The sequence below is a fragment of the Schistocerca nitens genome, chromosome 1, assembly GCF_023898315.1.
Source record: "Schistocerca nitens isolate TAMUIC-IGC-003100 chromosome 1, iqSchNite1.1, whole genome shotgun sequence".
Classification (NCBI taxonomy): domain Eukaryota; kingdom Metazoa; phylum Arthropoda; class Insecta; order Orthoptera; family Acrididae; genus Schistocerca; species Schistocerca nitens.
Genome location: NC_064614.1, coordinates 673,154,622 through 673,177,403, shown reverse-complemented (window position 1 = coordinate 673,177,403; position 22,782 = coordinate 673,154,622). Strand labels below are relative to the sequence as shown.

The window sequence follows — 22,782 nt, the reverse complement described above, 5'->3', positions numbered from 1 at the left end:
GGCATACTACTTTCAAGCACAACGTCTGATGTGTACAGGAATAGATGTATGAGTACAGATCGTAGACGTATGGTTGATGACATAAGGAAGTTTGGGTCTGGCCTTGAGTTGTGCACAGATAGCTAAATGGTAAAGCGAACGCTTGAGATAAGTGGGAAATCTGGGTTCAAGTTGTGGTCCGATACAAATTTACATTGTCATCAATTCATTTAACAGCTGATGGTAGTCATTATTCACAATTGTGAATTCAAGTGATGTGTTTCGTAATGGCTGTGGTCACCACAATGCATCACCATCAGAATAGGTGCTCCAATATTGTATCAAATGAGAGGTTACACTTTCTTTTTTCTTTTTTTGTTTCCTCACCCCCCACCCCCTCCACCCCTGTTTTTTTGTCTTAATCGTAACTCACCAGAAATCTACAGATTAGTGACAAATATATACTTGCTCCAAATCCTTCTAAACCTTTTAGTGAAACAATCCAGCAGCAGCATGCCATTTTAAATCAAACTTCTAATTAATTTTCTTAAATTATACATATTTATTTTCCAAGCAGGCACTGTGGAGAATGAAATAATTTTGCTCCTTAAATTGGTGAGAGACATTGAAAGCGCCAACTACCTAATGAGACATTTAACCAACAGTGTGTGGAGTGTATAGTGCTTTTTTACATATTACATATAAGTATTTTATGTGAATGGAGCAGAAATTGCTTCTCTGAGGAAAGGCATGTATGCTCCTTACGACAGATCAAGTGACATCATTAACTTCACCCCCCCCCTTCCTCCTCCTTCTCTCTCTCTCTCTCTCTCTCTCTCTCTCTCTCTCTCTCTCTCTCTCTCTCTCTCTCCCCCCTCCCCCTCCCCCCTCCCTCCCTCCCTCCCTCCCTCCCTCCCTCCCTCCCTCCTTCCCTCCTTCCCTCCTCCTCCTCCTCTCTCTCTCTCTCTCTCTCTCTCTCTCTCTCTCTCTCTCTCTCTCTCTCTCTCCTCCCCCCCTCCCTCCCTCCCTCCCTCCCTCCCCACACACACACTGATGTGCTGAAACATTAGGACTAATGCCCACTGTGAGATTCACAGAGTTTTTGATATAATATGGAGTAACATAATTGTGAAGCATGTCATCTGCACCAAAGAAAGTGGAGATTTTGTGGCTAAAGCAAGAAATTAGGGAATTATATGCTAAAAAAGCAGTCACTCAACACTGAACTTTACCAAACACATTTAGATTTGGCCAACAAATTTACAATACCAGCTCACTTTGAGGAAATATCAGAGAGAGAAAAGGCATATATTCAGAAAGTAATGCAGGAAAACTGAGAGAAACAAAACAGAAAACTCAACAGAATAATCAACAGCACAAACACAAGCACTAAAAACAATCTCAACCAACAATATAAGTTCCATGAGAGAATCGTTAACCTAACTGACATAAATCTTACCAATCAAGAAAAGAGCGTACTACAAAAAGGGCCAAAACACAATATTAGCACAAACATATCACACAAAACAATAGAAAACCTCATAACGGAATCAGAGCACATTATACAGGAACAAGAAAGACTGAGCACAACAAATTTTAATGCGAACTTGACAAGAGAATTAGTAGCTGCAGAAATAACACAGATAATCATAACACACAAATCCACAATTATTTCTAATCATAAAACATCAGAGAAAATCACAGCCAGCAAACTTAAACAAAAATTAAAACAGAACAATGCCATAGTAACAAGAGCAGACAAAGGGAATGTTACTGTAATTATGGATGAAAAGGAATACATAGAGAAAACACTAGATTTTCTCAAAGACAACAACATCACAAAACTGATCAGTGACCCAACAGCAAGATACCAGAAAAACATTCAGCAGACACTGAAAAACATCAATAATACATTCTCAAAAGGCCAGGTAAAGAGGATGACACAGAAAAATCCAAAAGCATCCACCCTAAATGCTTTACCAAAGGTTCATAAGGATAATATCCCATTAAGACCCATCATTAACTTCCAAAATGCTCCATCCTAACACCTAGCCCAACAAACACACACACTATTGAAAAAACTGTACACGTTTCATAACAACAGGAATCTGGAAAACTCAAAGGAGTTAATAGACAGAATCAAGAACATACACATACCAGACACAGCAACCCTCATGTCATTCGACGTCACATCCATGTACACTTGCATTCCAATAAATGAAACAATCAACATCATCACACAAAGATTAAAACAACAAGGAAACATACAATACACACACATCAATGAAATAACAACCCTACTCAAGACCATAGCATCACAAAATTATTTTGTATTCAACAAAGAATTTTATTCTCAAGACGAAGGACTGCCAATGTAATCATCAATCAGTGGCCTCCTAGCTAACATATTCATGAACAACCTGGAGAACATGATCTTCAGACACATAATAAAATAAAAGAACTACAAAGTTATATACTGGTACCATTATGTCGATGACATAATATACCTGATTGATGAACCACATACACACATAGAACAGCTACAAATGAAATAAACCACTTACACCCAAAAATTAACTTCACATTAGAAACAGAAACTAACAACACACTACACTTTCTAGATCTCACAATACAAAAAACAAACAACACACACAACTTCACAATATTCAGGAAACCGACAACCACAAGCACCACCATTCACAACCTATCGAACCAACCATTGACACATAAGCATGCAGATTTCAGATTCATGCTCCACAGATTAAACAGAACACCCATGAACAAACAGAACTACACACAAGAACTAAACACAATAAAACAAATAGCAGTAGAAAATGGTTATACTACCCATATTGTAGACAAGTTAAATCAAAAAACATGCAAACAGTAGAAAAATGAACACACCACACACACACAAATCCTCAGCCAGAACAGAACATCATCTGGCCATTCCTGGCACGTATGGGTGCCGGATTAGCGGAAGTGCTGGATTATTGAGTGTCTGAAATTTATGTTATTCATTTATTTTGTTTTTTATTTATTTTGAAAATATAGGGGATATAGTGCACCGTACTTTATTAAACTGAAAGATACAATTTTAAAACATAGAAGATATACTTTATTAAATCCAAGAATACATTAATTTTCAAAGAAAACTCAGTTCTTGAGTTAACACTGTACATAATTACACAGTTGTATCCCTCACTTTGAAATATGTCCCTAATTTTTAACTGTTGCAATGATGATACGCGATGGTGGCATGCTTTACCGTGCAACTGCTTTACAAGCATTACATCGACACTGCATGTATCTGGTTGTTGCATAATGTACTCCAGGAAGACCTCAGCAGCTTCAGCACCAGCAGTGTGAGAAATCTTCATACTCTCTCCTCCTGTGCCCTCTTTTTCATCACTTTCATCATTATTTTCTTGCACACTTTTGATTATTTCTTCATCTGTTAAATTTTGGTCTGTATCTCAGTTTTCCTCATTCAGCCACTCAGTAACACCTTCATCATCAATTTCTTCTATTCCTGGAAGGTTATGGAACATGTCAGTGTACAAAGTAATTGATAATTCCAAATTGACTGGCTCATTGCTGTCACTCATTACTGGGTCCAACTTGGCATCAATGTATGGCCACAATTTTCTCCAGCTCTTCAGTATGGTAACGCTCTCCATTTTAATGCTTCGGCTTCTTGGAAAACATCATCACATATGTTAATTGCTTTCCATGCCTTCAGCATAGTCTCGAAAGAGTTGTTTTCACTTTTGTTAAGCAATGAGGTGAGAAGTGAATGTCAATAATGATGTTTAATTGATTGAATAATTCCCTGGTCCATGGGCTGAATTAGGGCTGTCACATTGGGTGGGAGAAAGAGTGCTTGTATACCATCGGACTTTAGAGAAATATCTAAGGATGATTGGGAGCATTGTCAGTTATAAGGATAGCTTTCAGTGGAAGATTTTTCTTCTTTAGCCCTTTTCTCACAGCAGGTACAAATGTTTCATGGAACCACCAAGAGAATATTTGTCTGTCCATCCACACTTTCTTCTGAGCGCAATATTGCACTGGTAGAGTATTTATGTCAGTTTGTTGAAAACAACATGGATATTGGGATTTTCCAATCATCAAAAGCGGTAGTTTATGACTCCCATTTTGCATTACAACACGCCATTAATGTTATGCACTGTTTCTGTTGCTTGTAACCACGAGCTTCCTTCTCGTTCTTGACAGCTAATGTTTTTGAAGGAAGAGTCTTGTTTCATCAGCATTATATGAGGCATTAGCAGTTAAATCTTCTTCCTCTATTATCTTCTGTTTCTTGCTTACAAACTCATCAGCATCCTTATCGTTAGCTGAGCAGCTTTTCCCGCTGACTGTCTGCCTCCGAATGCTATGTCGTTTTTTCCAGTTTGGTAGCCAACCTTTGCTCACTGCAAACAAGTTACTACCACCGAGTTGTTTGTTAAATGCAGGTGCTTTTTCCTTTATAATCAGGCCACTAACTGGAATTCCTTTACTGTGTTGTTGTATGAGCCATCTATAAACAGCTATGTCCAGTTCTTGATTCTCACTATGTCGCATAACCTTCGGTTCTCCCAACTCACTATCCATTTGGGTTGAGTACTATCAAATAACATCATCTTTCTTTTCGATGTCATAAATAGTTTCTCATCCATCATTGAACTCAGCAGCAATGGCTTTCTGCAGAGAACCTCGATTGAACTTATCTAAAATTTTGAGTTTCTCCTTGAGGTCTAGCATAACACATTTCCTTTTAGAAGACATGATTCCCAACTGGAAAGAAGGCTACAATTTCAAATACAGTATATAAAGCATTGTTTAACTAAGAATTGTTGTGCATGATAATTCATTGCGCACGTGGTTTTGGATGTGAGCTGGATTACTGAGAGGCCGGACTACTGAGGGCCAGATTAGCGAGAGTCTATTGTAGTACACTTTTGCAGGTAGACATGTTGAACAGTCTGTGTTAATACACCAACAAACCAGGCAACTCCATTTACAATGTGGTCATTGTTGTTGTTGTGGTCTTCAGTCCTGATACTCGTTTGATGCAGCTCTCCATGCTACTCTATCCTCTGTCATGGGAATGCCCAAACATGATAACTCCTTTCTGACATTTTGACATGTCTGCATGTCAACCTATTCTACTGGGCCAAGTCCATATAACCAACTGGCGCGCGCACCCACCCACCCACCCACACACACACACACACACACACACACACACACACACACACACACACACACCATTTCACTACCCTGAATTTTAATAGTGTTAGTGTCACATGACTGACTAGAACTCGTTCTAACCTTCTACAGTGCTTCAAAGTGATCTGTGAGTCCTTTTAAAGAAGTGAGTAATACTTTGCCCATTAAGCTTTTCTCATCATTATATTTTCCTGAATCTGTGTTGGTTCTTTGAGAGAAAGTCCTTTTTATCCACTTTAGAATGCTGCCATTAAACTAAGTTAAAACTTTTTCAACTTCTTTTTTACCTTACTTAGTATGTATTTATTTATGGATTAAGCTGTGTTTGAACTTCATGCATGTTTCCACAAAACTAATATTCACTGATACATGTGTGATATTGTGAACATCTGTGACTAGATGGAACATGTACAGCTAGATGTTTTACTTCCCTCCTGTTTTCTTTCTCTCTATCCCCACCCCCCATTTTTGTGGTATTATGAACATGTTAAATGACCATTATGGGAAAACAGTTGATATATTAATGTGAAGGACCGCTGGCCAGCATTGCTAGAAATAAGTTATTGTATGCATTTGAAAATTAAGAAGAAAAATGAAAAGTGGCATGCGGCTGACATCCTATCTTCCTCCACAATTCTTTTGTTGGTATCGAACAACAGTCTATAATATTTGTCTGTCATGTTCAAGCCTTATGAGCAAAATAGATACTACTCTTCACTTGGCCATCCAATCACCTAGCCTATCACTGGTTGTATTTGTATGAGGAACGGTAACTGCTAATAAATACCTTCTGTTAACCATTCAACTTGTTTTAATACTATACTGCCAGGTTCATTAAATACTAAGAGACGCTACCCGAAAGTTCCCAGAATGTATGTGTAGCTGCTGAAGTACAGTTATTTGCTAGAATTAAATTCCAGTTAAAAAGCTGAAGATTCCACACAGTTGAGGAGATTCAAATAGAATCGCAAGTGGTACTGAATAGGCTCATGAAAAATGCTCATGAAAAACGCATGAGATTTCAGTAAAAACTGCCGGGAACATTTCATACACTCCCAGGGGACTAGTTTGAAGATAACAGTGGTAAAAAATATCTAGGTAAAGTGTAATCTTATTTATTGGTGTATCCTGGGAACTTTTGGGTACACCTCATGTAGCTACTTTTGTCAGATCCTTCATGACAAATAATAGTTTAATAAGTTAAACATATATTCGACAGGCCTTGGAAGTTGTCATGACGCTGCTTTGTCGCTTGGCATATGCAGGCAAAACTGAGTTGGAATCACAGCTGTGTGATGCGATTGCCTTATTGGGTGCAGTACCATTGCTACAGCATCTACTGCAACTAAGTCGCCGAAAGGTACAACTTGTTGCAGACCTCATTGCTATACTTGTTCGACTTCTTGCACAACTTCCCCTACATGCACCTGCTGTTGTTGCTGATGTACTACATGGTAAGTATGCAAACAAATCCATTATGGAATGGACATAAATGTTGAGGATTTTGTTAGATATTAATTGTTAACATTATTCATATGATTGGTATTGCTGTTGGGTTCCTGGCCGGGTGCAGTCATGGTACATAACAGTATTAAGTAAATGATTGTAGTCAACTGTCAACTGAAAGCAATACAAACAGTTGATTTGCTGGGAAAGCTTAAGATCACACATACTTCATATTGCTCTGTAGATTTATTGCATCTGCCCAGATTATAAGCCATCAATCTATTTTCTCTACTGTCCAGATTTGTAGAACATCTCCATAGGCCATCTATTGTTTATTTCAATATATCTGTTGTTTAATATGAATTGATTTGTAGTTTTTATGATTTGGTTGGGTAATAGTGTAAAAGCACTACAAAAATATTAATTTTTTGCACAGTATCACAGAAAATGAAACATTGACCCTGGTATATGCATAATTGACACATTTCATTCAAAACAAATCCAAACTGAAATACTTGAAAACAGCTTAGAAGTTCATATTTCACCCTGTTTCATATGTCAGGGTGAACATCACTGTTGTCAGCAGTTTTTGAGTGCTTTCACAGAAATGGACAGGAAAAATCTTGGACAGGGCAAGTTTAGTTCTCAGTTTTGCACGAAAGTGATCTATTCATTGATTGACAGTTTCATACTATAAGGAGCAAATAAAAAAATTATTGTAAAAAAATTAGAATTTCAATTCCATCTTAATTTTTCATTCTCATTTATTTACAGGTGTCAACCTATCAAGCCTGCTAACACACAACAGTCCGACCATTCGCTGTCACTCTTGCCTCTTGATACAACTTCTTGGCAATCACGACCCTAACACATTACAGCGTCAGTGGAATCAAGGTCTTCGTTGTGCTTTGGAACAACTGGTTTCTGATGCTGATGAAACTGTCAGCCAGGTTAGTTTCAAATGTCTATCTTTAAGTGAAAATATCATCAGTTGTTTGTCATTCAAATTGACTGTGTGAAATGCAGAACATATATTCTGTATAATTTAAAAAGTAAAGATAACAAAGCACCAAATAGTCAAGACTCCAATAGACACATAAATGGTTCAGAGAATTATGCTGGCTTTGGACAGTTCACTCTTCAGAGCCAGAGTGTACGTAAACACACACACATACATGTACGCACTCACACCTTACAGCTACATTGTCATGACTGACTACATCTTGCCGGTACTGCACTTTAGGGGGGGAGGAGTTGTGTCAGATGTGCTAGGCAAGTGGAAGGGGGGGGTGGGAGTGAGGAATAGAAGGAAGGCTTGAGAATTGGTGGCTGATGGATGGGAGAGTTAGTTGACAGATGAACGGGACAGAATGTAGCATCAGTGAGCCCATTCATTCTTCGGGCAGGAGAAGGCAATGGGAATTCAGCACCAGTGATCTCATTCTTTCTACAGCCAAGAGGGGACGTGTGCAATGCACAATGACATGAGAGAGTGGATTTGGAGGAAGAAATGAAATGGAGGATGAGGGGGACTGTGGAACAGACAACGTGGGTACAGGATCAAGAAAATTAGAATCATGGAGTGGGGCTGACTTGGGTGTGGAATAGGGCATCAGGGATTGAAGCTAGAATGATTGATTATAGGATTGAGGAATATTTTGCATCTGCTTAATTCAGAAAAGCTGGTTTTCACGAGGAGGATCCAGTTGGCATGGGGTGTGAAACAGCTGTCGAAATCTAGCATGATGTGCTCAGCAGCAAGTTCTGCCAGTGGATGATCAACTCTGATCTTGGCCATGGCATGGTACTGGCCATAAAACTGGGTGGACAGCTGGTTGTTGGTCATCCTGACATAAAATGTGCAGAATTTGTAGCAGAGGTGGTATATGACATGACTGCTTTCACAAATGGCTCTGCCACTGATAGGGTGTGATAAGCCTGTGGCAGGACTGGAGTATAAATGCTGGGTGGTGCATCAGACAGACTTTGCACCATCTTCCACAGGAGTATGGTCCATGCGGCAAGGGGATGGAAGTGAGCTGGCATAAAGTGCACTAGAATATAGTGTAGATTGGGTGGGCAGTGGAACAGCACTTTGAGAGGGGTGGGAAGGATTGTGGAGAGGATGTTTCTCATTTCCAGAATTGGTGAATAGTAAAAGCCTTAGCAAAATATATGATCCAGTTGCTCCAGTGTGATATGATACTGGATGATGATGCCTATCCTTTTTTACAGCATGTTCCTGGGGATTTTCATAGGATTAGCGGCATGTGCAAATACGGGCCAGGAAATCTGTTTGCAGACTAGGGGGAGAGGAGGGGATGTAGTACCTGTTTGTGCTATGTGTAGGTCTTCAAAATACTGGACAAGGAATTGTTTGTAAGTGCACATTTGCCATCAGTGGGTATTAATTTTTGGTGTGGAAGGGATGGCAGCATTCAGAATGCAGATGCCATGACCATTAGTAGGCTGGATTTGGGCAGAGGTTTGGATGGAGCAATTAGAAAGGTGGAGGTCAACATACAGCCCACAGCACTGAGGAGGGTGAGATGAAGTGGATGGAAGAGAGAACATTGAGGATCTGCAGAAGAGTGTCTTGGAGTGCTGGACCCGGATCCAGATCATGAAGGACTTTCCCATACCATATAGAACTTATACTTTGCACTTTTAAAAAAATTATCAGTCTATTAATTATTTTGCTGCTGTTCTGAATCTCTTCTTGTGCTGATTTTTTCATTTTTACATTACTACTACACCCAGCAGCCCTTATAGCAGGTTTTTCTGCCTCTCTAGTTTTTCCCTTCTGTTACCCTTTTCAGTCACAAGTTAACTGTTTCTGGGTACTGTAGAAAATGTACCAATAACTTATCAATTCTTCTGTTAAGCTTTTTCCTTATCTTCTTTCCTCATGTGTTTTTTTGTTACCTCTTTATTTAATAATTTTTCTGTCGTCTTACTATTTTCCTCTTATAACACCCTATTTCAAATGTTTCCATGTTGTTGTTTTTTAAATTTCCCATGGTTCACATTTCAGTACAAATCTCTGTGTGAGAGGTACACACTCGGGAATTTCCTTCTCAGTTCCATATCAGTATCTGATTGTTGTAAGTCTCTCCTTTTTATTGGTGAAAGTGTTAATCTGCTTCTGATATTTCCTGTACTTTGACCATCCTATCTAATCTTGCTTTTTACTCTTCTTTTAATATTGTCTCAATCTCAGTTTGGATGTGAAGGCTGTCTTAGTTTTGCTAATTCTTAACCCACAGTCAATGCAAAGTTTGCTGTCAGTTCTGTTGAAGAGACTGATATTTTCTTTCTTTAGTCAAAAAGGTTATATAAGCTGTAAACCTTAGCATCCGTGTCTATTCCTCTTGCAGTCTTATTATCCTTTTAAAAGTGTCTTTCATTTTATTCATTGCCTCTTTTAATCACAAGTTAAACAACAGTGCTGATAAGCTGGAACTATATCTAATATGCTTTTTAAACTTCACGTCTTATGTGGTCTTGAATATTTCTTGCAATGTGATATTATCTTCTTTACTTTTGTAAGACCATTTTTCTCTTGGATCTCTTTTGCAAATCTGTCATAATTGCTTTAAAATTCAGAGTTTATATCTTTGCTGTACCATATTTTTATAAGTAACTTTCCGCACTACATTTGAGGTAACAAATCATATATTCTCTTCATCTCTACTTACATGAAATACATTAAACTACCACCTTCATTCATGCAGTGTAAAAGAGAAAGAGTAATTAATTTTTAAATTCATCTTCCATCTCTTACAGTATGAGTCTATTGTTAATATAGCCATTCTCTGGAAGTCCACACATCTCCAGGGAATACTTATTGCTGTGTCTGAGCAAGTGTTTTCTTTGGTGAAGCCACTGTGTTCACTGTCGTATGCTGAAGACCCGTGTCGTCCATCGATATAGCTCACATTATGCAAAATAAAAAGAAAACCATCGAACATTATCTGTACATTGATACTCGAGATGTAATTTTATGTTACTATTTTTTATTATATAAATAAGTTTTGGGTGCAAGTATTGTATAGTTTTAAGAAGAGGTTGGGATACTCATCACTCCTCTGGTGGGATATGTATCACCACAGTATTTCTTGACCATTTAGGTTTATTATTACCACTTGGTTGTCAGCATGTAGTAGTTTACACTTATATCTATGTCTATACTTGGCAAACCATCTCACAGTGTGTGGCAGAGGTGCTTCTGGTGAAATAAATGTGGAAGTAAGTACTGTGTTACTCATCTTGATAATGTACAGTCTCAAAATTTTTACAGTGAAGATGCTCAGTGCCTCCTTTTTAGCTTCTGTCACTGAAATTTGACAAGCATCTCTGTAACACTCACACACTTACTGAACAATCCACTGATCGAACACACAGCCCTTTGTTCGACCTTCTCAACCACTTCTATTTATCCTGCATGGTAAGTATCCCAGACTGGTGAACATTGCTCAAGAACTGAACGGACAAAAAAAATGTGAAAGTAATTTCTTTCATGGGTGAATTACCTATATTTAGATTTCTAGCTTCCAGATTATTCATTAGATAATTTACATATCAAAGATGCCTCTGGATCGGAAGAGTCAGCCGGTAGATATGTGCAACCTCTATTTCGAATAGTGATGGCCCTATAATACTTCTTTGATTTCGTCCCATTACAAGTTGTATGTTGAGTTCTGTATGCTAGAAGCTACAAAACTGGTCCAATACTCAGTAAACTTATAGACTGTTAACAAAATAACAGCTCCAAATTGTGTTAGGTTGCCTTCTAGAAGTCGAGGAACATGGTTCAACCTGAGTACTGTTGTCTACTACACTCTGGATTTAATGGGTGAATGAAATGAGCTCGGTCTTACAAAATCTTTATTTACAGAGTCAGTGTTTCATCCTACAGAGAAACTTTTCTGTCTCTAAAAGATTATAATGTGTGAGCAAAAAACATACTCAGTAATTCTACACCAGATTGATGTCAACTATATAGGCCTACAATTATGCATATTTTTCTGACAATTTTTCTTGAAAATAGGTAAGACCTTCACACTTTTCCAGTCACTTAACACCCTTTGTGGGCCCCAGTGACACACAGTGAAATACTGCTGGAAGGGGAGCAAATTGTATCATATATTCTGTACAGAATTGCACAAGTATCTCATCAGGTCCAGCCCTTCCTTTGTTGAGACATTTCACTTTACTTACTATTTCATGATCACGTATCTCAATATCTGCCATTTTTGAATTCTGCAATGAATGAAACAATTAATTACATTAAGATCATTCACAGTGAAACAATCATGGTCGCATGAGTTCAGTATTGGGAACTTGTGTCACTAATTTTACATTTCTGTGCCAGTATGGTCACTGAGCAACTGAATAGGTAATTTTTATATAGTTACTTATAGTATAAAACAAAAATTTCTTCCAATCTTTTATCAGATTGATCAGTAAAAATTTACTTTTTAGTACATTGACTGCTTCTTATGTTACACTTCCTAAATTCAGTTTGGCTTTTATCGGATTTTGCTTGTCAACAAGGCTTTGACTATATTCAGATATGAAGTGCTCTGTACTGCAGCCCAATTTCTATCAGAACTATTCCACCATGCATGGTGAGAGGCATACTATATGTCCACAAATGCTAGGCAGGTATCCTAATTTTTCTTTCCATTACTAATGACGAAATCATAATTACTTCTCAAGTACCCTTTCATGTCCTGAAGCTAAATTAATCTTGTTTCAATTATCCTTATTCTGGTCACATCTTTAGAAGCATAAAATATCACACACAGCTGTAATTTCACATTTATCTGCTTCTGACAATGCCTTTCTGAAAATCATACCATAAGTCGTCCATTTTATAAGGTTTTTGGCAACTTCTCAAACCTTCTAGCTCCTATAACACTCATAAATTTATTATATTTCAGAAGGTATGTCATCAATCCTTGCTGACTTTTTTATGCTCAGATCATTGAGTGGACTGCATTTTGGCTCAATTATTTGTTCTGCATCTACATCTACACTCAGCAATCCACCTTGGGGTGTGATGAGTATTTTGTTTACCACTGACACTCCCCCTCCCTGTTTTTCCCATTTCCAATTGCAAATGATGCAAAGAAAAAACAGCTTTAGTAAACCTAAATATGAGCTGAAATCTTGCTAATGGCACCTGCATGGTCTGTTCCTGATGAAAGAGGAAGCAGTATGTTAAGTGACTCACTCTTTTAAACAGAGCTGGAACTTTTACAGTAAATCACACTGTGATTTGAGTGCTTTTCTTGTAACCTCCACCACTGAAGCTGGATGAACAAATTTATACCCTTTTGTGCTTACTAAAAGCACTGATATTGAAACAAACTGCTTTTCTATGCATCTTCTCTATTCACTCTATTGATCTGAGGAACTGTATTTACCATTGGTGAAATGAGGTTTTTGTAAGCTGCCTTCATTGCTAGACTATACTTCTTGAGGATTTAAATAATGTCATGGTTCTCTGCCAGGAGCTGATTATAAATACTGTTTCGTGGCAACTATTTTCAATCCTCATACCGTTCTCAGGTCTCATAAGATACCTAAAACAGCTTACATGGAAACATAAAACGTGTAGCATGAATTACCATAAAATTGATCTTAAGTTGCTGTGTCAAGTAGCAACATATTACGTTGTCAATAGTAAAAATGTACCAAAGACTATCAATCTCCCTTCAACATATAAAATTTGGTTCTAACAGTTTTTGTGGAGTCACTGTGCAAAATCAGGTTCTATATCATAAGTACTTTAAATGTCTTATGATATCTGATGATGATCTGAGGACTGAGACTGTTTGTAATTAAGTAGTATTTATGACTAAATGTTGGCTGTGAACTATGATCTCTTCAAAATATTTATGAGCTGTGGGGTACCACCTTCAAAAATTATATTCTCAAGGATTCTTTCAAAGAATCTGAGTCTGGCATCTGTCTTTGCTAGAATTAGGTCCACTTTAAATTACTCCTGATGCATCCTCCCAGATATTTAATGAGTGCGACTGTTTCCAGTGATTGCTCAACATCCTCGTAATCAACAATAATGCGTGTTTCCATCTATTTATGTGTAATACATTACTTGTGTGTACATTGAGGGCCAACTACCAATCCTTGCACCAAGCGCAAAATCTCTACTAGTCATCCAATATTTTACTACTATTTTCCAGCATTGAGACTTTTCTAAAGACAACATCATTCATGAATATTTTTATGGTGCTTCTGACATTAGTCAAAGCATCATTTATATCTTTTCCACCTGAAGTTTTCTTGCCATTGAAAAGTATATTCTATGTTCTATTTGCTAGGAACTTTTTCAATTCAACTCAATGCTGGTCTAATATTACATACCCATGGTATTTTAGGTGACAGTGAGGAACTGTATCACACTTTTTCCATGAGTCAAGTAACATAGTGTCAACCAGTGCTACCTACTACCTTCTATCTTGAGGATGGGCAGAGTCAGCTAAGTTTCACAAGATTATTGTTTCAGGCATCAATGTTTATTCCTACAGAGAAGATTTTTGGTCTCAATGAATGTTATAAAATGCAAGTATAAGTTCTGCAATAGATTTGACATAAGCAATCAATACTAATAATAAATCTGTAAAATTTTCATGTCTGTCTGTTTGAACACACTTCTCCAAAATTACTAGACAAATTTTCATGGGGTTTTTGTAACTTGAGCATAGCTTGGGGAACACAAAACAAATTTTCTTAGGGTTTTTGCTGGTAACATTAGTATAGCTTGGGGAACCATATAAGGTTTATTTCATCAAAATTGCCTCTTCGAAAAAAAGGTATTGTTGTTCAGAGTTTACTCTAAAGCCATCCTATTGTCTGTTGCTCTGTTTAAACATGCTTATTTCCAAAACTACTAAACAAACTTCATGGAGTTTTACAGGTAATTTGACCATAGCTTGGGGCACTGTATAGCCTTTGTTTAAACAAAGTCATATCTCAGAAAAAATATGTTCTAATTGAAAGTTTTATCCATACTAGTATTACAAAAGCAACAGTATCACTGTGTGTTACTTTTTCACAACTAACCCGCCAAACCAATTTTAGTGATATTTAGTATGAAGATAACTTGAACCGTGACAAAGAACATTGGCTGCTGTAGAAAGTTTGTAGTACAAGATACTTATTGATTTGAAGAATATTATATGAATTAGGGAAAAATATTTACTCTTCGAAAAAGCTGTTTCCTCTCCAACTTTTGATCTTTATCATATTTGTCAAAATATTTTTATTGCTTGATAATTCCTATGCAATATGATTCAAAGTAGTGAAAATAATGCTCAGTCAGTCTTCAGTGTATTTAATCCATACTTCCAGACAGTTTGTTGCATGCTGTTTCTTTCTTTCTTTGGGTCTTGTCCCGCACCAACGCGGGGTCGGCCTTGTTATTACGGTTTTGGCAGTGTTAGATGCAGAGGGTGGCCAGATGCTCTTCCTACTGCCTCCCCGAACCCCCTGGGATGTAAGTAGTGTACCCCAGCTAACTGCATCTAGTGTAAGCCATAAAATAGTGTGAACATGTACAAATGTCTTTGAGTTGTGTAATTGAGGCAGAATGTGGGGATCAGCCCGGTAGTCACCTAGCAGGATGTGGAAAACCGCCTAAAAACACATGCAAGCTGGCTGGCATACTGGCCCTCATCTTTAATCCACCGGGCGGATTTGATCTGGGGCCAGCGCGCCTACCTGAGCCCAGGAAGCAGCGCATTAGTGGTCTCGGTTACCCTGGTGTGTGTTTGTTGCATGCTGTAACATCATGTAACATATAACTACTTCAGCAGCACGATGCGTCGATGCGTGCTCCTACCTGTACCCCTCAGTATGCGCTGCTCAGCAGATATACTGCTCATGGTGAGGAATTGTGCTTTGGATGGGAGGGAGGGGGGGGGGGGGGGGGGGTTGCACATCACATGTTATGCTTGACCGAGCAGGCAGACACATGGGGGCAGCTGATGTTATATGCAAGTGTAGCAGTGACTAACAGCTTGTCTGTACTAATAATAAAACTGTAAAACCATTGTGTCTGTCTGTCTGTCTGTTCGAACAAATGAATCTTCAAAACTATTAGACGAATTTTCATGGAGTTTTCACATACAACTTGAACACAGCTTGGGCAAATGTGTAAGCTTCATTTCATCAAAATCGGAACACGGAAAAAAGTCATAATTTAGAGTTTTACCTAAAATCTTCTTCACAGCTTATAGTTCAGATGTTTCACATCACAGGACTCCAAAGAGCCAATAGATGGCATTGTTAGTTCCATAGTGCACCAAAGAATGGATAGATGGAACTGTTAGTTTTGTTTTACTCAGTGGCAGATGTATTTTTAGAAGTTTATGCCAGTGACACAATTAGGTGCTGTAATCTTATCTATTCAAATTTACTGATTCAGTTTTGTCTATTAAAAACTTAATGGTATTGCTTTGCTCCTATTGATAGGTTTTATTTATATTCGGCTTATTTCCTAGGAAAGTTCTTTTACTTCAGAAGTATTTTTGGATGTTTGCTTCAGTGACAGAATTAAGTGTCACAATCTAATCTTTACAAATACAACCTACCATTGTATTTACATGGCTGAGATATAGATTTACTGATCTCGCCTCACACAGTCTCAGACACAACTATAAATAAATATCCTAGCAATGCGGGAATCTCATCTAGTAGAGGCATATAGTCCTGTGCATTGTGATGATTTCACTATCTTGTGTTACACTGTTTGTTGGTAACAATAGGTATGAGCTGCATGAGGTGCTCAGCTTTTGAACGTAAACTCATTTGAGGCAGAATGGTATTCACATGCATGTATTTTACTCCCATTCCACATTTAGAAACATTTTCAGTGAAATCGAAGTCCACAGGCCTTGGTTTCACAAAAACACAGGCATGGAAACAATTGTTCTGTCCTTGCCTGGCACAGATTGTCTTACTAGTTGTAAGATCTTGATAATATTTCAATAAATCAACATAAAATTGAAACTTCTTTCCCTCTTCATCAAGCAGTACCACTGTATCCTTTTTGTCACCTAATGTACAATTCAGCATAGTGGTCTGGGCAAGGCCAAGGTTCTACTCACCATGTAGAGCGGAGATGCTGAATTGCCGATAGGCACAACAAAAAGACTGTCAGAAAGTAAGCTTTCAGCCAGTAAGGCCTCTGTTGGAAATAGACAAAAAACACGCACACACACACACACACACACACACACACACACACACACACACACACACACACACCTATCTGCTGAGACCTCAAGCCAGAGACTGTGATCATGTGTGTTGAGTTGTGTTTGAGTGAGTGTGTGTGTGTGTGTGTGTGTGTGTGTGTGTGTGTTTTGTCTATTTCCAACAAAGATCTTGTTGGCTAAAAACTCATTTTCTGACAGCCTTTTTGTTGTGCCTATCTGCAACTCAGTATCTCCACTATTGGGTGAGTAGCAACTACCCTTTTCATAATATTGTTACATTCCATCCTGGATTTTCCATTCTTTTTGGATAGATAAAAAATTGTCTCACCAAGTAGCGGCAGAAAGCGCACATAAAAGATGGTTGTAATTGGCAAGCTTTCGGAGCCAGTGGCTCCTTGTTCATGTAGAAGAGTTGAAGGGGAAGGAAGAAGGGTGAAGGAAATAGACTGGAGAGGTCTATGGAAAGGGGTAGATTTTGGGAAAGTCACCCAGAACTGCAGGTCAGGTAATTTAATAATAATAATAGCTGAAGTAGTATATTATGCATTTGTAACAAAATCCTTGATACAGTTGTATTGGAAAAGGAAAGACAAAATGAAATAAACTAAAATAAATATATAGGGAAGGAGTTTGCTATTTATTTATGGGGGATGTAATTGTAGTTATATTTGGCCTCAGAGGGGTTGGTAAAAGTTGAGCTAAGTTCTCAGAACGGCTTAACTTTTGTGAAATTGAGGAAATATAATCTTGTAATAAATTATGTCTCTAAAGATGGTTTTTGCAAAGCAGTGTAAAAGAATCTATCTTATATATTGAAACTTTTCTTCGGAGACTTTTTACACCTGAGTGTCTGCTTTGATTGTTTTTTCTTTTACAGTCTCTTATTATTAAGAATAATGGAAATTACCAGACTCTTAAAAAGACAATTATTTCTGTCAACTGCTATTCCATGATCAATACAACTAAAATGAATATGACATTCCAAACAGTCCAGTTCCAGTACAGTATTCTTGTTCTCACTCATTGTTGAGTCACAGAGCTCCTACAGTTTTTCTGCAAGTTTGCTACTGCAGTGCCGTGAAGCGGCTGTTCTGTATAAACGCTGCGATACAATTGTGCGTTTTGTAAATAAAGTGCAAAAGCACATTCAAAATAAAAATGTGGTCGTATTTTGGACTTATTATGGCACTATAAATTGCAGCAGCTTTCAAAACTATCACTTTTTTCGATTTCCAAAGAATGCTGTGAAGAATGTGAATAATTATTATAGGAATTTTTAAAAAATGCCCATTTTAACTTACTCACACTTTTAGGCTTGCAAGAAAATATTTACATTTTCTATTCACTCGTTTGGCATCAGAACTTTGACACTTAACGAGACTGGCAAAAATCTCTTTATCATCTTTTCATTATGTTAATACTGTGTAAATGCCTGACAATTTCTCGGATACAAATAAGCTTGTCAGTTGACAACTTTTCCAATCTGTACCTATTAATATACTAGTATTTGGTTTCATACTTCAGTTTCATTAAAAAAGAAAAGTAAAAACAGCTGTGCATTTTTGTACTAGATTAAGGAAAAATGTGTATCTTTTTGTACATAATTAAGATAGCCGTCTATAAGTTTCCAAGAAAATTGTTAAAATTAGCAGGTCGTAAGAAAGTTCATGATAGCAAGGAAGCATTTTGAATCGCAATTGACTACATTATGCGAGTATAAATGAAGATTTAATTAAAATCTCTAGCAGATACTGGCGGTGTAAAAGTATTTTATGGATGCGTTGAGTTTTTCTCCATAGAGTAATCTTTTATTTTCCCTCCCCACAAGGGGAATTAGGGAAGTAAAGGAATGTTGATATTTATTAGGAAGAGAAAATTAGCACAACACTGAGGATGTAGCGGTGGTCCATAGCCGAAAGTGATTGAGTTTTAAGACCGACTCATATGCAAAAGATTTAAAAGGTAACTTAGTCTTGAGTGCCTAAAAAGTCGCTAAACTTTTTTTCCGCAAAAGCCACAATTTTGCCCGCTAAAAATTCATAAAATCCTCTAGTTCTAGCGACATTGTTGTTATAACGGCAACACTGGTCTGAGTTGTAATGGGAAGGTGGTAGTCTCCACGTGACCCGTGTTTACGTTAAGTGATATTGCTGTTTTCTCTTCGTTTATTGCTCTCAGGTTAAATGAAAACAAAACGGATTTCTGTGGCCGGGAGCTATCAAGTGAATTAAAATACATTCACATAATTACGGAAGGCTGAAACATGTTATTAATTTCAGATTTTATTTTGTTGCCACCTTTCTGACAGTCAAGTGTTAATCGCCTTGCAGAACAATGAAGTTATTGTTGTCGGTTTGTTAAAGAAATTTGACTTTTATTAATCATTTCTGCTGAGGCAGTCAATTTATTTGAAACGAAGTGTTTTGTTTTGACAGTGCCACGACATTTAACAGTGCCGCCATGACAGTACGCGCAAATGGCGATAGAGGCGCTCCGCAACTCGGCTGAGCGCGGGAGTGCCACCTAGCTACGAACGGCGCCGGCCGCATGTCACGGCACGGCAGTCGAATAAGAGATACTGAGTTGTTATCATGTAACCAGCTATTGTTTCTAAGTGAGTGTGTTTGAATATCCACGCAATTATTGGTGATTAAAGGTTATAACACTTTTTGGCGACGAGGTCGGATATTTTCACTGCGTTGTGGATTTGTGTGTTCGTGACGGGGCAGACATGGAACAGCTTATGCAAGCGCTCATTGAACAACAAACACAGCTGACGGCTGCTATTCAGGCGTTGTCGACGTCGCTTACTCATCATCTGTCTTCCTCTTCTCCACCTCCATTCCCTCCTTACAACGAGGCCACTGAAGGTTCAGAGGATTATGACAAACGTTTGCGGCAACACTTCTTGGCTTTCGGCATTGTCGACGCTCCTATGTGTAAGTCGTTATTTCTATCTTGGATTTCCCCACGGATCTATCAGCTGGTATCTCAGTTAGCCCCTCTGCGGGAACCTGCCTCTCTGTCCTTCCAAGAAATGTGTGACTTATTGTCTAACTATTACCGAAAAAACACCCACGTTGTTGCCGCCCGCGTGGCGTTCTATCGGTGTCGTAAACAGCCCCATCAATCTTACCGGGCTTGGGCGGTGAAACTACACGGTCTGAGTAGGAAATGTCAGTTTGTCACGGGCACTCATCATGAGTCTTATGCTGATTCAGTGGTTAGGGATGCTATTCTACGGCTTGCTCCTGATAAAGAAGTTCGGCAACGTGCCCTACAACTGCCAAACCCGTCATTGTCGGAAATTCTAAGCATCGCTCAATCCTTTGAAGTGTCTCACGCTACTGGTGCGCAAATAGACGCGTGGTGTGATGTAGGCGCTGTACAGTCAACTTTCGACACGGGCAATTTGGCTGTTTCACAGGAGAACGAAGATGTGGCGGCGGTTCACTCACGTAAATAACGTCGCATTGGGCCGCAACGCTCGCAGTGAAAACAGCAACCACAGAAGCAGGTTCGTTCCGCACTTCCTTCTTGTCCACGTTGTTTTGTACAGCATGACAGGGCCGCGTGTCCAAAACGTTGGGCCACGTGTAATTCATGTAGGAAAAAAGGCCACATTGCTTCTGTGTGTCAGTCCCCTAAAGTTCCTGTCGACGAGGACGAGGCATCGGACATGGATGTTAACTGTGTGCTTTCTCAAACAAATAAGTTGTTTGTTACTGTTCGTGTTCTGGATAAAGACATTCGCATGCAAGTGGACACTGGCTCTACAGTAACTCTCATTAATTCTCGCACGTATTTGGAGTTGGGCTCCCCTCCCTTGTCTCCAGTTACGCGAAATCTGCGAACTTATAATAAGCAGACAATTCCTATCGTTGGCCAGTTTGATGCTTCCACTGTCTACAAGTCTGTTGTTAGGCCCCTCACGTTTTATGTGGTGGATCATGCGGGCACTGAAAACCTGTTCGGTTATGATGCTTTCCAGTTGTTCGGGTACTCCATTGATGATGATGTGCACCTCATATCTGAGGATATTCCGTATCAACAGCTGGATGGATTGTGTTCTGAATTTTCGTCCGTGTTCTCTGCTGGTTTGGGTCATGCCAAGGATTTTGAAGCCCACATTACTCTTAAACTTACAGCTCGCCCTAAGTTTTTCCAGGCACGCCCTGTTCCGGTGGTGTTGCGTGCACCTGTCAAGGCTGAGACAGACAGGTTAACAGCTTCAGGGATTCTCCTTCCTGTTACCTCCAGCGAATGGGCATCGCCAATCGTGGTGGTTTTTAAACCAAACAGGAGTCTGCGATTGTGTGGTGATTTTAAAGCCACTGTCAACGCTCAGAGCCTTATTGACACTTATCCTCTTCCCCGTCCTGAGGAGTTATTTACCAAGCTCGTTGGGGGCCAGTTCTTTTCCAAACTTGACTTATCGGAGGCATACCATCAGTTGCCGTTGGATGCTTCTTCCAAGGAATTTCTCGTCATCAACACTCCTTGTGGGTTGTATCAGTACCAGCGGTTACCATTTGGCGTCTCTAGCGCGCCGGCCATTTTTCAGCGGTTTTTGGAACAGCTCATGGCTTCCTTTCCCGGTTGCATAAACTATCTGGATGACATTGTTGTCACAGGGGCCTCCACTGAGGAGCACCTTTGCAATTTGCATTCACTGTTTCGGGTTTTGCATTCGGCTGGGTTGAGGTGCAATCTGGACAAGTCACAGTTCTTCCAACCCTCCATTGTGTATCTTGGTTTCCACTTGTCCTGTGAGGATATATGTCCTCTACGTCAGCACGTTGCGGCCATTAATGCTCTACGCCGGCCATCTACGGTCAAAGAACTTCAGGCATTTCTAGGCAAGATTGCTTATTATCACAAATTCATTCCATCCGCGGCGGTGGTAGCTCATCCTCTCCATCAGCTGTTACGCAAAAACGCCCCTTTCCGTTGGTCCGGCGAGTGTGAGCAGGCTTTTGTCCACGTGAAGGCTCATTTGCAGTCAGCGCCTTGTCTTTCCACATTCCGTCTGGGTCACCACTTGGTTCTGGCGACTGACGCGTCACAGTATGGCCTAGGGGCTGTTCTCGCCCATCGGTATGAGGATGGGTCGGAACGACCCGTCGCCTATGCTTCCAAGACCCTCAGCGATGCGCAGCGGCGTTACTCTCAAATCGAAAAGGAGGCGCTCCCTATCATTTATGCTCTAAAAAAGTTCAGCATTTTTTGTATGGTTCTAAGTTTCACCTCATCACCGACCACAAGCCGCTGGTCTCTCTGTTCAGCCCATCGGCGTCACTTCCGGATAAGGCAGCTCACCGCCTGCAACGTTGGGCCTTATACTTGTCTCGTTTTTACTGTGAGATTCACTATCGCCCCACGGCCCAGCACGCCAACGCTGACGCATTGTCGCGATTGCCGATGGGCCCCGACCTGGTTTTCGATCGTGATGAACTACTCTGTTTCCACATTGATGAGGAAGAACGTCGTGCGGTCGAGGGTTTTCCACTTACAGGTTCGCAGGTCGCGTCGGCTACTGTGTGGGACCCGGTCCTGCATCAGGTGATCGGTTTTGTTTAACGGGGTTGGCCGGACAGGACTAAGGGCCGGGCATCGGATCCCCTTCGCAACTACCATGCCTTGCGCCTTCATCTGTCTGTTCATGATGGTGTTGTTCTTCTGGCCACGGATGGCGCATCTCCACGGGTCGTGGTGCCAGCCTCTCTTCGCAAAGATATTCTCAAACTGTTGCATGAAGGCCATTGGGGTATTTCTCGGACTAAGTCCCTGGCCCGCACACACATTTATTGGCCCGGTATTGATTCGGACATCGCCCACATGGTTGCTGCGTGTGGTCAGTGTGCTCAACAACTGG

General features: G+C 39.5%; 1 protein-coding gene across 1 annotated transcript in view; it reads left to right on the top strand.

The window, feature by feature from the left end:
• LOC126259255 (serine/threonine-protein kinase fused) overlaps positions 1–22,782 on the top strand; it is a 210,937-nt gene that overhangs the window by 169,882 nt on the left and 18,273 nt on the right. Inside the window, exons 10-11 of the mRNA XM_049955891.1 lie at positions 6,434–6,668; positions 7,435–7,610. Coding sequence (XP_049811848.1) covers positions 6,434–6,668; positions 7,435–7,610 — 411 coding nt within the window. The remainder of the gene's footprint in view (positions 1–6,433; positions 6,669–7,434; positions 7,611–22,782) is intronic.